Source organism: Oncorhynchus keta, chromosome 8 (assembly GCF_023373465.1).
Source record: "Oncorhynchus keta strain PuntledgeMale-10-30-2019 chromosome 8, Oket_V2, whole genome shotgun sequence".
NCBI lineage: Eukaryota > Metazoa > Chordata > Actinopteri > Salmoniformes > Salmonidae > Oncorhynchus > Oncorhynchus keta.
The window spans coordinates 44,321,964-44,336,963 of NC_068428.1; the positions used below are offsets into that span (position 1 = coordinate 44,321,964).

Genomic DNA, 15,000 nt, shown 5'->3' on the forward strand with positions numbered 1-15,000 from the left:
ACTTCCTCTAGTTATTAACAGTCACGACCGCTGAGAGGACAACCAAACAGATTAACAGTCACAGAGAGAGGAGAAGAGAGAGGACGCTGCAGGTCTTCCTCTAGTCATTAACAGTCAGAGGAGAGGAGGACTTCCTCTAGTTATTAACAGGAGAGGAACAACTCAAACAGGAGGAGAGAGAGAGTTATTAACAGTCAAACACGAACGCTGGAGGACTTCCTCTAGTTATTAACAGTCACGACCGAGCAGGACTTCAAACAGAGAGGAGAGAGAGAGAGGTTATTAACAGTCAAACAGAGAGGAGAGAGAGACGCTGGAGGACAACCAAACTAGTTATTAACAGTCACAACTCAAACAGAGAGGGAGAGAGAGGAGAGGAGGACAACTCAAACCGCTGCAGGACTTCCTCTAGTTATTAACAGTCACAGAGAGGAACGCTGAGAGGACTTCCTCAAACTAGTTATTAACAGTCACAGAGAGGAGAGAGGAGAACGCTGCAGGACTTCCTCTAGTTATTAACAGTCACGAACGCTGGAGGACTTCAAACTCTAGTTAGGAGGACAACTCAGTCAGGACAACTCGACAACTCAAACAGAGAGGAGAGAGAGAGGAGAGGAGGACAACTCAAACAGAGAGGAGAGAGAGAGAGGAGGACAATTAAACAGAATACTGGAGGACTTCCTCTAGTCAATTAACAGTCACGAATACTGGAGGACTTCCTCTAGTTATTAACAGTCACGAACGCTGCAGGACAACCTCTAGTTATTAACAGTCACGAACGCTGGAGGACTTCCTCTAGTTATTAACAGTCACAGAGAGGAGAGACGCTGCAGGACTTCCTCAAACAGTTATTAACAGTCAGGAGACGCTGGAGGACTTCCTCTAGTTATTAACAGTCACGAACGCTGCAGGACTTCCTCTAGTTATTAACAGTCACGAGAGGCTGGAGGACTTCTCTAGTTATTAACAGTCACGAACACTGCAGGACTTCCTCTAGTCATTAACAGTCACGACCGCTGCAGGACTTCAAACTAGTTATTAACAGTCACGAACACTGACAACTCAAACAGGAGGACCTCTAGTCATTAACAGTCACGACCGCTGAGAGGACTTCCTCTAGTTATTAACAGTCATTCAAACAGAGAGGAGAGACGCTGCAGGACTTCAAACTCACGAAGCTCATTAACAGTCACGAACGCTGCAGGACTTCCTCTAGTTATTAACAGTCACGAACGCTGCAGGACTTCCTCTAGTTATTAACAGTCACGAACGCTGCAGGACTTCCTCTAGTTATTAACAGTCACGTTAACGCTGCAGGACTTCCTCTAGTTATTAACAGTCACGAACGCTGCAGGACTTCCTCTAGTTATTAACAGTCACGAACGCTGCAGGACTTCCTCTAGTTATTAACAGTCACGAACGCTGGAGGACTTCCTCTAGTCATTAACAGTCACGAACGCTGCAGGACTTCCTCTAGTTATTAACAGTCACGACCGCTGCAGGACTTCCTCTAGTTATTAACAGTCACGAACGCTGCAGGACTTCCTCTAGTTATTAACAGTCACGAACGCTGCAGGACTTCCTCTAGTTATTAACAGTCACGAACGCTGCAGGACTTCCTCTAGTTATTAACAGTCACGAACGCTGCAGGACTTCCTCTAGTTATTAACAGTCACGAACGCTGCAGGACTTCCTCTAGTTATTAACAGTCACGAACGCTGCAGGACTTCCTCTAGTTATTAACAGTCACGAACGCTGGAGGACTTCCTCTAGTTATTAACAGTCACGAACGCTGCAGGACTTCCTCTAGTTATTAACAGTCACGAACGCTGCAGGACTTCCTCTAGTTATTAACAGTCACGACCGCTGCAGGACTTCCTCTAGTTATTAACAGTCACGAACGCTGCAGGACTTCCTCTAGTTATTAACAGTCACGAACGCTGCAGGACTTCCTCTAGTTATTAACAGTCACGACCGCTGCAGGACTTCCTCTAGTTATTAACAGTCACGAACGCTGCAGGACTTCCTCTAGTTATTAACAGTCACGAACGCTGCAGGACTTCCTCTAGTTATTAATAGTCACGAACACTGGAGGACTTCCTCTAGTTATTAACAGTCACGAACGCTGCAGGACTTCCTCTAGTTATTAACAGTCACGACGCTGCAGGACTTCCTCTAGTTATTAACAGTCACGACTGCAGGACTTCCTCTAGTTATTAATAGTCACGAACACTGGAGGACTTCCTCTAGTTATTAACAGTCACGAACGCTGCAGGACTTCCTCTAGTTATTAACAGTCACGAATACTGGAGGACTTCCTCTAGTTATTAACAGTCACGAACGCTGCAGGACTTCCTCTAGTTATTAACAGTCACGAATACTGGAGGACTTCCTCTAGTTATTAACAGTCACGAACGCTGGAGGACTTCCTCTAGTTATTAACAGTCACGACCGCTGGAGGACTTCCTCTAGTTATTAACAGACTCACTAGTTATTAACAGTCACTGCAGGACTTCCTCTAGTTATTAACAGTCACGAACGCTGCAGGACTTCCTCTAGTTATTAACAGTCACGAACGCTGCAGGACTTCCTCTAGTTATTAACAGTCACGAACGCTGAGGACTTCCTCTAGTTATTAACAGTCACGCGACGCTGCAGGACTTCCTCTAGTTATTAACAGTCACGAACGCTGAGGACTTCCTCTAGTTATTAACAGTCACGAACGCTGCAGGACTTCCTCTAGTTATTAACAGTCACGAACGCTGGACTTCCTCTAGGACAGTTCCTCTAGGTCTAGTTATTAACAGTCACGACCGCTGGAGGACTTCCTCTAGTTATTAACAGTCACGAACGCTGCAGGACTTCCTCTAGTTATTAACAGTCACGACCGCTGGAGGACTTCCTCTAGTTATTAACAGTCACGAACGCTGCAGGACTTCCTCTAGTTATTAACAGTCACGAACGCTGCAGGACTTCCTCTAGTTATTAACAGTCACGAACGCTGGAGGACTTCCTCTAGTTATTAACAGTCACGAACGCTGCAGGACTTCCTCTAGTTATTAACAGTCACGAACGCTGAGGACTTCCTCTAGTTATTAACAGTCACGACCGCTGGAGGACTTCCTCTAGTTATTAACAGTCACGAACGCTGCAGGACTTCCTCTAGTTATTAACAGTCACGAACGCTGGAGGACTTCCTCTAGTTATTAACAGTCACGAACGCTGCAGGACTTCCTCTAGTTATTAACAGTCACGAACGCTGCAGGACTTCCTCTAGTTATTAACAGTCACGACCGCTGGAGGACTTCCTCTAGTTATTAACAGTCACGAACGCTGGAGGACTTCCTCTAGTTATTAACAGTCACGACCGCTGGAGGACTTCCTCTAGTTATTAACAGTCAGCGGATCAACTCATCGTCGTCAATTCCCTGATATTTTCTCAGTTCAACAGATTACTGTGAGGCATGACAGACACGATGCCAACAGGGCAACACACACACACACACACACACACACACACACACACACACACACACACACACACACACACACACACACACACACACACACACACACACACACACATACACACACACACACACACAGAAGGCTGACATATACATAAACCCAGCAGATTTTAAGTGTGGGTGGATTAATTCCCTGGGTAAACATTAGTAATCACCATCAAATGGTATGACTCCCCTACCACTACTGATGACATCACTGTAAGGTAACACGGTGTGACTCCCCTACCACTACTGATGACATCACTGTAAGGTAACACGGTGTGACTCCCCTACCACTACTGATGACATCACTGTAAGGTAACACCCCCTACCACTACTGATGACATCACTGTAAGGTAACACGGACTCCCCTACCACTACTGATGACATCACCCTACCACTACTGATGACATCACTGTAAGGTAACACGGTATGACTCCCTACCACTACTGATGACATCACTGTAAGGTAACACGGTATGACTCCCCTACCACTACTGATGACATCACTGTAAGGTAACACGGTATGACTCCCCTACCACTACTGATGACATCACTGTAAGGTAACACGGTATGACTCCCCTACCACTACTGATGACATCACTGTAAGGTAACACGGTATGACTCCCCTACCACTACTGATGACATCACTGTAAGGTAACACGGTATGACTCCCCTACCACTACTGATGACATCACTGTAAGGTAACCCCTACCACTACTGATGACATCACTGTAAGGTAACACGGTATGGCCCCCTACCACTACTGATGACTCCCTACCACTACTGATGACATCACTGTAAGGTAACACGGTATGGCTCCCCTACCACTACTGATGACATCACTGTAAGGTAACACGGTATGGCCCCCCTACCACTACTGATGACATCACTGTAAGGTAACACGGTATGGCCTCCCTACCACTACTGATGACATCACTGTAAGGTAACACGGTATGGCCCCCCTACCACTACTGATGACATCACTGTAAGGTAACACGGTATGGCTTCCCTACCACTACTGATGACATCACTGTAAGGTAACACGGTATGACTCCCCTACCACTACTGATGACATCACTGTAAGGTAACACGGTGTGACTCCCCTACCACTACTGATGACATCACTGTAAGGTAACACGGACATGACTCCCCTACCACTACTGATGACATCACTGTAAGGTAACACGGTATGACATCCACGGTGTGACCTACCACTACTGATGACATCACTGTAAGGTAACACGGTATGACTCCCCTACCACTACTGATGACATCACTGTAAGGTAACACGGTATGACTCCCCTACCACTACTGATGACATCACTGTAACAGTGTAACACTGATGTGTGACTGAGTCCCCTACCACTACTGATGACATCACTGTAAGGTAACACGGTATGACTCCCCTACCACTACTGATGACATCACTGTAAGGTAACACGGTGACTCCCCTACCACTGACACTGTAAGGTAACCCTACCACTACTGATGACATCACTGTAAGGTAACACGGTATGACTCCCCTACCACTACTGATGACATCACTGTAAGGTAACACGGTATGACTCCCCTACTGACATCACTACTGACTCCCTACCACTATGACATCACTGTAAGGTAACACGGTCACTGTGACTCCCCTACCACTACTGATGACATCACTGTAAGGTAACACGGTATGAGTCCCCTACCACTACTGATGACATCACTGTAAGGTAACACGGTATGACTCCCCTACCACTACTGATGACATCACTGTAAGGTAACACAGGCCACCCTGTTTACTCCTCATCTCTTCTCAGGTCACTTCCTGGTTACCTGTGTAGTTGTAGGTCAAATGTCATCCAGTATCCAATTCTGCCGTTACAATATTTTGGGTTGTTGTTGTTGAAAGGTGTAAAACCTGCAATGATATAAGGTCGTCTTACTTACTTGTATGTTGCTCTGGATTAGAGCGTCTGCTGACTAAAAAAAATAGAAATAAAATGACATTTAGCAGACACTTTTATCCAAAGCAACTTACAGTCCAGTGGGTGTATATCCCTGTGATACTTGAACCCATGACCCTTGAACCCGTGACCCTGGCAACTGTCAAATGAGACATAGAATCATTCAACTGTTAAAGTACATAGAATCAATTGGGCCTCAACTGTTAGGGACTGTGAGAAGGGAGTGAGAGAGGGAGGGGAGTGGTACTATACCTTGTATGGTCCTTTTGAAGAAGGCTTTGCAGGCCTCGCAGGAGGCGACCCCATAGTGGTAACCTGATGCGATATCCCCACACACCAGACACAGCCTCTTCGGAATCGCATTCAACATATACTCGCACTTGATTGGAGAATCATCTGCCATGCCCACTCCGCAGTCGTCATAGCGCCGGAGACAGGCTCCGCCCCCTCCCAGCATGCCCGGGTTGAACATGGGCTGGGAGTCGAGGACGTGCGAGCGTCCGTTGAGGTTGTTTACGTTGACGTAACCGCTGCTGGCGTCGCTATTGGCCGAGGGGCTGTGGTGACTGATGGTGTCAACCAGTGAGGAGGAAGGGGAAGAGGGCTCGGTCTTGATATAGGAGCCACAGCTGGAGGTCAGGTGACACTCCTGGAGATCAGAGGGCATCCTGCTCAGCAACCTATAGCAACACAGGAAATATAAGGACAAAGGTCAGCTGGAGGTCAGGCGACGCTCCTAGAGGTCAGAGGAAAGGAGACAAATGTCCTCACTCAGAAAGGACAGTTCAAACAGTCAAGAGTCAGTTTCATGTCCCTGTATGTCTCACTATCTGGATTATTCTTTGAGTCCTTTTGCACAAAACTGGCAGAATCGAGAGGTACACAATCATTTCAAAACAGTTCAAATAAAGATACATCTATCGTCTCCTTCATCTTTCTAAAGTTACTGGGATTTATTTTGTGCGTCAAGAGAATGAGAATATAGCCTTTTACTTCACATATAGAAGCAGGAAGTGAACTCGATGGAAATAGAGCGAATTAAGCTAAAAACAAGCTGCTCATGGAGAGGTTTTGTTGCTCTCAGCAGAATCCTGTTTATTATGATCTGATCACAATCAATAGTCCTGGTTGGTTAAAGGATGGTGCCGAGTTACTGCAAGGAGACGAGGGAACGAGGACAGTGCGTCTGTGTGTGTGTGTCTAAAAGTTTAAATGAGCTGCATTGCTGTTACATCAACCCAGAGTCTAAGAAATATATCTATATAAATATACAGCAAATGCACAGTACCAGTCAACAGTTTGGACACACCTCCTCATTCAAGGGTTTTTTCTTTATTTTTACTGTTTTCTACATTGTAGAATAATAGTGAAGACGTCAACACTATGAAATAACACATATGGAATCATGTAGTAACCAAAGTGTTTGAGATTCTTCAAAGTAGCCACCCTTTGCCTCAATGACAGCTTTGACAACGCTCCTCTAAACCAACCCTCCTCTAAACCAACCCTCCTCTAAACCAACCCTCCTCTAACCCCAATGCTCCTCTAAACCAATCCTCCTCTAAACCAACCCTCCTCTAACCCCAATGCTCCTCTAAACCAACCCTCATCTAACCCAACCCTCCTCTAAACCCCAACGCTCCTCTAAACCAACCCTCCTCTAACCCCAATGCTCCTCTAAACCAACCCTCCTCTAAACCCCAACGCTCCTCTAAACCAACCCTCCTCTAACCCCAATGCTCCTCTAAACCAACCCTCCTCTAAACCCCAACGCTCTAAACCAACCCCTCTAAACCAACCCTCCTCTAAACCAACCCTCCTCTAAACCAACCCTCCTCTAAACCAACCCTCCTCTAAACCAACCCTCCTCTAAAAACCAACCCTCCTCTAAAAACCTAAACCGCTCCTCTAAACCAACCCTCCTCTAAAACCAACCCTCTAAACCAATCTACACCAACCCTCCTCTAAACCAATCCCTCCTCTAAACCAACCCTCCTCTAAACCAACCCTCCTCTAAACCAAACCAACCCTCCTCTAAACCAACGCTCCTCTAAACCAACCCTAACCCCAACGCTCCTCTAAACCCTCTAAACCAACCAACCCTCATCTACACCAACCCTCCTCTAAACCAACCCTCCTCTAAACCCCAACGCTCCTCTAAACCAACCCTCCTCTAAACCAACCCTCCTCTAAACCAACCCTCCTCTAAACCAACCCTCCTCTAAACCAACCCTCCTCTAAACCAACCCTCCTCTAAACCAACCCTCCTCTAAACCAACCCTCCTCTAAACCAACCCTCCTCTAAACCAACCCTCCTCTAAACCAACCCTCCTCTAAACCAACCCTCCTCTAAACCAACCCTCATCTACACCAACCCTCCTCTAAACCAACCCTCCTCTAACCCCAATGCTCCTCTAAACCAACCCTCATCTACACCAACCCTCCTCTAAACCCAACCCTCCTCTAAACCAACCCTCCTCTAAACCAACCCTCCTCTAACCCCAACGCTCCTCTAAACCAACCCTCCTCTACACCAACCCTCCTCTAAACCAACCCTCCTCTAACCCCAATGCTCCTCTAAACCAACCCTCATCTACACCAACCCTCCTCTAAACCCAACCCTCCTCTAACCCCAATGCTCCTCTAAACCAACCCTCCTCTAAACCAACCCTCCTCTAACCCCAATGCTCCTAAACCAACCCTCATCTACCAACCTAAACCCAACCCTCCTCTAAACCAACCCTCCTCTAAACCCAACCCTCCTCTAACCCCAATGCTCCTCTAACCCAACCCTCCTCTAAACCAACCCTCCTCTAAACCCAACCCTCCTCTAAACCAACCCTCCTCTAACCCCAATGCTCCTCTAAACCAACCCTCATCTACACCAACCCTCCTCTAAACCAACCCTCCTCTAACCCCAATGCTCCTCTAAACCAACCCTCATCTACACCAACCCTCCTCTAAACCCAACCCTCCTCTAACCCCAATGCTCCTCTAACCCAACCCTCCTCTAAACCAACCCTCCTCTAAACCCAACCCTCCTCTAACTCCAATGCTCCTCTAACCCAACCCTCCTCTAAACCAACCCTCCTCTAAACCAACCCTCCTCTAAACCAACCCTCATCTACACCATCCCTCCTCTAACCCCAATGCTCCTCTAACCCAACCCTCCTCTAAACCAACCCTCCTCTAAACCAACCCTCCTCTAAACCAACCCTCATCTACACCATCCCTCCTCTAAACCAACCCTCCTCTAACCCCAATGCTCCTCTAACCCAATACTCATTTAAACCCAACCCTCCTCTAAACCAACCCTCCTCTAAACCAACCCTCCTCTAAACCAACCCTCATCTACACCATCCCTCCTCTAACCCCAATGCTCCTCTAACCCAACCCTCCTCTAAACCAACCCTCCTCTAAACCAACCCTCCTCTAAACCAACCCTCATCTACACCATCCCTCCTCTAAACCAACCCTCCTCTAACCCCAATGCTCCTCTAACCCAACCCCCCTCTAAACCAACCCTCCTCTAAACCCAACTATCCTCTAAACCCAACCCTCCTCTAAACCAACCCTCCTCTAAACCAACCCTCCTCTAAACCCAACCCTCCTCTAACCCCTCTTTCAAACCCAACCCTCCTCTAAACCCAACCCTCCTCTAACCCCTCTTTCAAACCCAACCCTCCTCTAAATCCAACACTCTTTTAAACACAACCCTCCTCTAAACCCTCTTTTAAACCCAACCCTCCTTTAAACCAACCCTCCTCTAAACCCTCTTTCAAACCCAACCCTCTTCTAAACCAATCTCTCCTCTCAAACCTTCTCTAAATCCAAATCTCCTTTAAACCCTCCTCTAAATCCAACCCTGCTTTAAACCCAACCCTCCTCTAGATCCATCCCTCCTATAAACCCTCCTCCAAACCCTCCTCTAAACCCAACCCTCCTCTAAACCCTCCTCTAAATCCAACCCTCCTCTAAATCCAACCTTCTTCTCTTGGTCCAGAAATTCCAGAAGCATTTTTAATCAAACCTGATAATTAACACACTTCCAGATAGAGAGATTTTGTTGGGCTGGATTCAACAGACACATGCCGTGTGCATCCCAATTGGCACCCTATTCCCTATAGAGAATAGGGCCCTGGCCAAATGGCACCCTATTCCCTATAGAGAATAGGGCCCTGGCCAAATGGCACCCTATTCTCTATAGAGAATAGGGCCCTGGCCAAATGGCACCCTATTCTCTATGTAGTGTGCATCCCTATGTACAGTGCATCCCAATTGGCACCCTATTCCCTATAGAGAATAGGGCCCTGGCCAAATGGCACCCTATTCTCTATGTAGTGTGCATCCCTATGTACAGTGCATCCCAATTGGCACCCTATTCCCTATAGAGAATAGGGCCCTGGCCAAATGGCACCCTATTCTCTATGTAGTGTGCATCCCTATGTACAGTGCATCCCAAATGGCACCCTATTCCCTATAGAGAATAGGGCCCTGGCCAAATGGCACCCTATTCTCTATGTAGTGTGCATCCCTATGTAGTGTGCATCCCTATGTACAGTGCATCCCAAATGGCACCCTATTCCCTATAGAGAATAGGGCCCTGGCCAAATGGCACCCTATTCTCTATGTAGTGTGCATCCCTATGTAGTGTGCATCCCTATGTAGTGTGCATCCCTATGTAGTGTGCATCCCTATGTACAGTGCATCCCAAATGGCACCCTATTCCCTATAGAGAATAGGGCCCTGGCCAAATGGCACCCTATTCTCTATGTAGTGTGCATCCCTATGTAGTGTGCATCCCTATGTAGTGTGCATCCCTATGTAGTGTGCATCCCTATGTACAGTGCATCCCAAATGGCACCCTATGCCCTATGTAGTGCACTACATTTGACCAGGGCCCATAGGATACCATTTGGATGTATAAACAGGCTGTGGTTTATAAAAGACAGACTTGAGTTTTAATTCGGACTGTAATCTACTTTCACCTGGTAGTCCGTTGTAAAACTATAGCCTACTGTGTTATCTGCTGGAGAGAGTTAAGAAGTGTAAGGCAATCTAATGGTTAATATATCATTCATCATTCCCTTCCCAGACAGATAGAGGGAGGGATTCCCTATAGGATTGGTACATTGTGCCATATGTAAAAAGTAGTTCATTCCATACTTAGCACACGGCAACACTGGGGAGATGTTTTTTTTCTTTCTTTATGTTACATTTAATGGAAATTTCAAAACGTCCCTTCAAATCTGTTGAAATGAAATAATGGCACGGCGCACGAGCTCACCAATTCTACATAGACAGAAATAGCTTCGGCTTCAGTTTCATCATTTTGTTTACCTCTCACTCCTCCGTGCAAAACTGTATAGAGTGTTCTTAGCCCAGGTTGGTTTTCAGTTTTTTAGTTTTTTTTTTTTACTGATTTCCGCAGTTGGCCCCTCTTCAAACGATTCACAGCTTTTCCTCCATATACTGTAGAAGAAGCGGTACAAAACCGACCCGGTGAGCACAACTCGTCAGACAGAGAGAAGTAAAAGGTCACGAGGCTATTCCGTCTCCGTCTCCGAGGTTTGGGTCAGTCCCATATCGGGCGACAAACGGCCTCATCGAACAGGGTTATGTCCACCCCTGGTGAAGAGCGATGTTGACTCCGTGCCCCAGAATGAACATAGCCGTACCCTTGGCTTTAAAATGTGATACGGACAAATGTGAAAGCGTCTGGATATAAAGTCATGTATCAGCAGGCAAATGCTAAAAAAAAATAAAAAAATAAAGTAGCGTTGGGTGAGAAAATGTCCAAGACACTCAGTTTACTACCACTGAAATAGACTTAAATCTCAGTGTGTATGTGTGTGTGTGTTCATGAGTGTGTGCATGTATGTGTGTGTGTTTATGAGTGTGTGCATGTATGTGTGTGTGTTTATGAGTGTATGTGTGTGTGTTTATGAGTGTGTATGTGTGTGTTTATGAGTGTGTGTGTGTTTGTGTGTGCTTGTATGCATGGCGTGATCATCATGGCAATGCTGCATATCCCCAGCGTAAATCCATCCTCTCTTTCTCTCTCTCTCTCTCTCTCTCTCTCTCTCTCTCTAATCCACTCTCTCTCTCTCTCTCTCTCTCTCTATAATCCACCCTCTCTGTCTCCCCCTCTCTCTCTCTCTCTCTCTCTCTCTCTCTCTCTCTCTCTCTCTCTCTCTCTCTCTCTCTCTCTCTCTCTCTCTCTCTCTCTGTCTCTATAAACCAACAAATGCATTTTCCTCACTGTTTGAGGGCAAACCGTGCAAAACGTTCACAGACTAAAAATGACTCCAAATCTCACAATCACTTTAAGTAAATGACACAATGGAGGCATCATGTTATGATACAGCTTCTACCACAGGAAGGGCAAGGTATCATCCATCTACATTTGGTGGGGGGGAATTTAACAGCTAAATTAGATCTCTTTGAATTAATTGAGTGTGTACTAAACAATATCCTCTATATTTATATCATACACGTGGATTAAACTGAAGAGGCCTGTTATAATGGGCATGACCCCCCTCCCCTCCCTGCATGACGGGCTAAACCCTTGCCCTCTTTCACTGGCAGCCTAATAATTACTTTTAAAGGCACAATCTGCAGTTTGAACTATAACAAAACTGAACCCCCCCCCCACCGCTGATTTTGGTAAACAGCTGAGGGGAGGGGCTTGTGATCCGTCTCAAACTCATGGACAGAGATGTGGATACGAGGACTTGTCATCCACGATATCACAATTGTAGATTTAAGGATTGTTTGAGGCCGTACAGTGTTCGTTTACATTTACATTGTTTACAAACAGAGGAGTAAAACTAGGTTATATTTTAAGCTGAGTCAATTAGGCATCTATTAGTTATATTCTTCAAGAATCAATGGGTATATCAGTCATTTTGAAGTCAAAAGATTGAAGAAGCAACTGCAAATTGTCCCGGCTGAGGAATTAAACACTATGAAAAAATTAAACATTATGGAGACATTAATCACTATGGAGACATTAATCACTATGGAGACATTAATCACTATGGAGACATTAATCACTATGGAGACATTAATCACTATGGAGACATTAATCACTATGGAGACATTAATCACTATGGAGACATTAATCACTATGGAGACATTAATCACTATGGAGACATTAAACACTATGGAGACATTAAACACTATGGAGACATTAATCACTATGGAGACATTAAACACTATGGAGACATTAATCACTATGGAGACATTAAACACTATGGAGACATTAATCACTATGGAGACATTAATCACTATGGAGACATTAAACACTATGGAGACATTAATCACTATGGAGACATTAAACACTATGGAGACATTAAACACTATGGAGACATTAATCACTATGGAGACATTAATCACTATGGAGACATTAATCACTATGGAGACATTAAACACTATGGAGACATTAATCACTGGAGACATTAATGGAGACATTAATGACTATGGAGACATTAATCACTATGGAGACATTAAGACTATGGAGACATTAATCACTATGGAGACATTAATCACTATGGAGACATTAATTACGATGGAAAAATTAATCACTATGGAGACATTAATCATGATGGAGACATTAAACACTATGGAGACATTAATCACTATGGAGACATTAAACACTATGGAGACATTAAACACTATGGAGACATTAATCACTATGGAGACATTAATCACTATGGAGACATTAATCACTATGGAGACATTAAACACTATGGAGACATTAATCACTATGGAGACATTAATCACTATGGAAACATTAATCACTATGGAGACATTAATCACTATGGAGACATTAAACACTATGGAGACATTAATCACTATGGAGACATTAATCACTATGGAGACATTAATCACTATGAAGAAATTAATCACTATGGAGACATTAATCACTATGGAGACATTAATCACTATGGAGACATTAATCACGATGGAGACATTAATCACTATGGAGACATTAATCACGATGGAGACATTAATCACTATGGAGACATTAATCACGATGGAGACATTAATGACTATGGAGACATTAATCACTATGGAGACATTAATCACTATGGAGACATTAATCACTATGGAGACATTAATTACGATGGAAAAATTAATCACTATGGAGACATTAATCATGATGGAGACATTAATCACTATGGAGACATTAAACACTATGGAAACATTAATCACTATGGAGACATTAATCACTATGGAGACATTAATCACGATGGAGACATTAATCACTATGGAGACATTAATCACTATGGAGACATTAATCACTATGGAGACATTAAACACTATGGAGACATTAATCACTATGGAGACATGAATCACTATGGAGACATGAATCACTATGGAAACATTAATCACTATAGAAACAAACACTATGGAGACATGAACCACTACGGAGACATTAATCAATATTGAGACATTAATCACTATGGAGACATTAATCACTATGGAGACATTAAACACTATGGAGACATTAATCACTATGGAGACATTAATCACTATGGAGACATTAAACACTATGGAGACATTAATCACTATGGAGACATTAATCACTATGGAGACATGAATCACTATGGAAACAAGCACTATAGAAACATGAATCACTATGGAGACATGAATCACTATGGAGACATTAATCAATATTGAGACATTAATCACTATGGAGACATTAAATACTACGGAGACATTAATCACTATGGAGACATTAATCACTATAGAGACATTAATCACTATGGAGACATTAAACACTACGGAGACATTAATCACTATGGAGACATTAATCAATATGGAGACATTAATCACTATGGAGACATTAAACACTACGGAGACATTAATCACTATGGAGACATTAATCACTATAGAAACATGAATCATTATGGAGACATGAACCACTATGGAGACATTAATCACTATGGAGACATTAATCACTATGGAGACATGAACCACTATGGAGACATGAACCACTATGGAAACATTAATCACTATGCAAACATTAATCACTATGGAGACATTAATCACTATAGAAACAAACACTATGGAGACATTAATCACTATGGAGACATTAATCACTATGGAAACATTAATCACTATGGAAACATTAATCACTTTGGAGACATTAAACACTACGGAGACATGAATCACTATGGAAACATTAATCACTATGGAGACATTAATCACTATAGAAACAAACACTATGGAGACATTAAACACTATGGAGACATGAATCACTATGGAAACATTAATCACTATGGAGACATTAATCACTATGGAAACATTAATCACTATGGAGACATTAATCACTATGGAAACATTAATCACTATGGAAACATTAATCACTATGGAGACATTAATCACTATGGAAACATTAATCACTATGGAAACATTAATCACTATGGAAACATTAATCACTATGGAAACATTAATCACTATGGAAACATTAATCACTATGGAGACATTAATCACTATGGAAACATTAATCACTATGGAAACATTAATCACTATGGA

General features: G+C 43.9%; 1 protein-coding gene across 2 annotated transcripts in view; it reads right to left on the bottom strand.

The window, feature by feature from the left end:
* Nucleotides 1–15,000, bottom strand: part of LOC118381769 (steroid hormone receptor ERR2) — a 127,453-nt gene that overhangs the window by 76,100 nt on the left and 36,353 nt on the right. The window contains exons 2-3 of one of the 2 annotated variants that reach the window (XM_052524391.1): nucleotides 5,710–6,137; nucleotides 5,441–5,473 (exon numbers count right to left, since the gene is read on the bottom strand). In XM_052524391.1, coding sequence (XP_052380351.1) covers nucleotides 5,441–5,473; nucleotides 5,710–6,137 — 461 coding nt within the window. The remainder of the gene's footprint in view (nucleotides 1–5,440; nucleotides 5,474–5,709; nucleotides 6,138–15,000) is intronic. The other variant, XM_052524392.1, reaches the window with a different exon arrangement.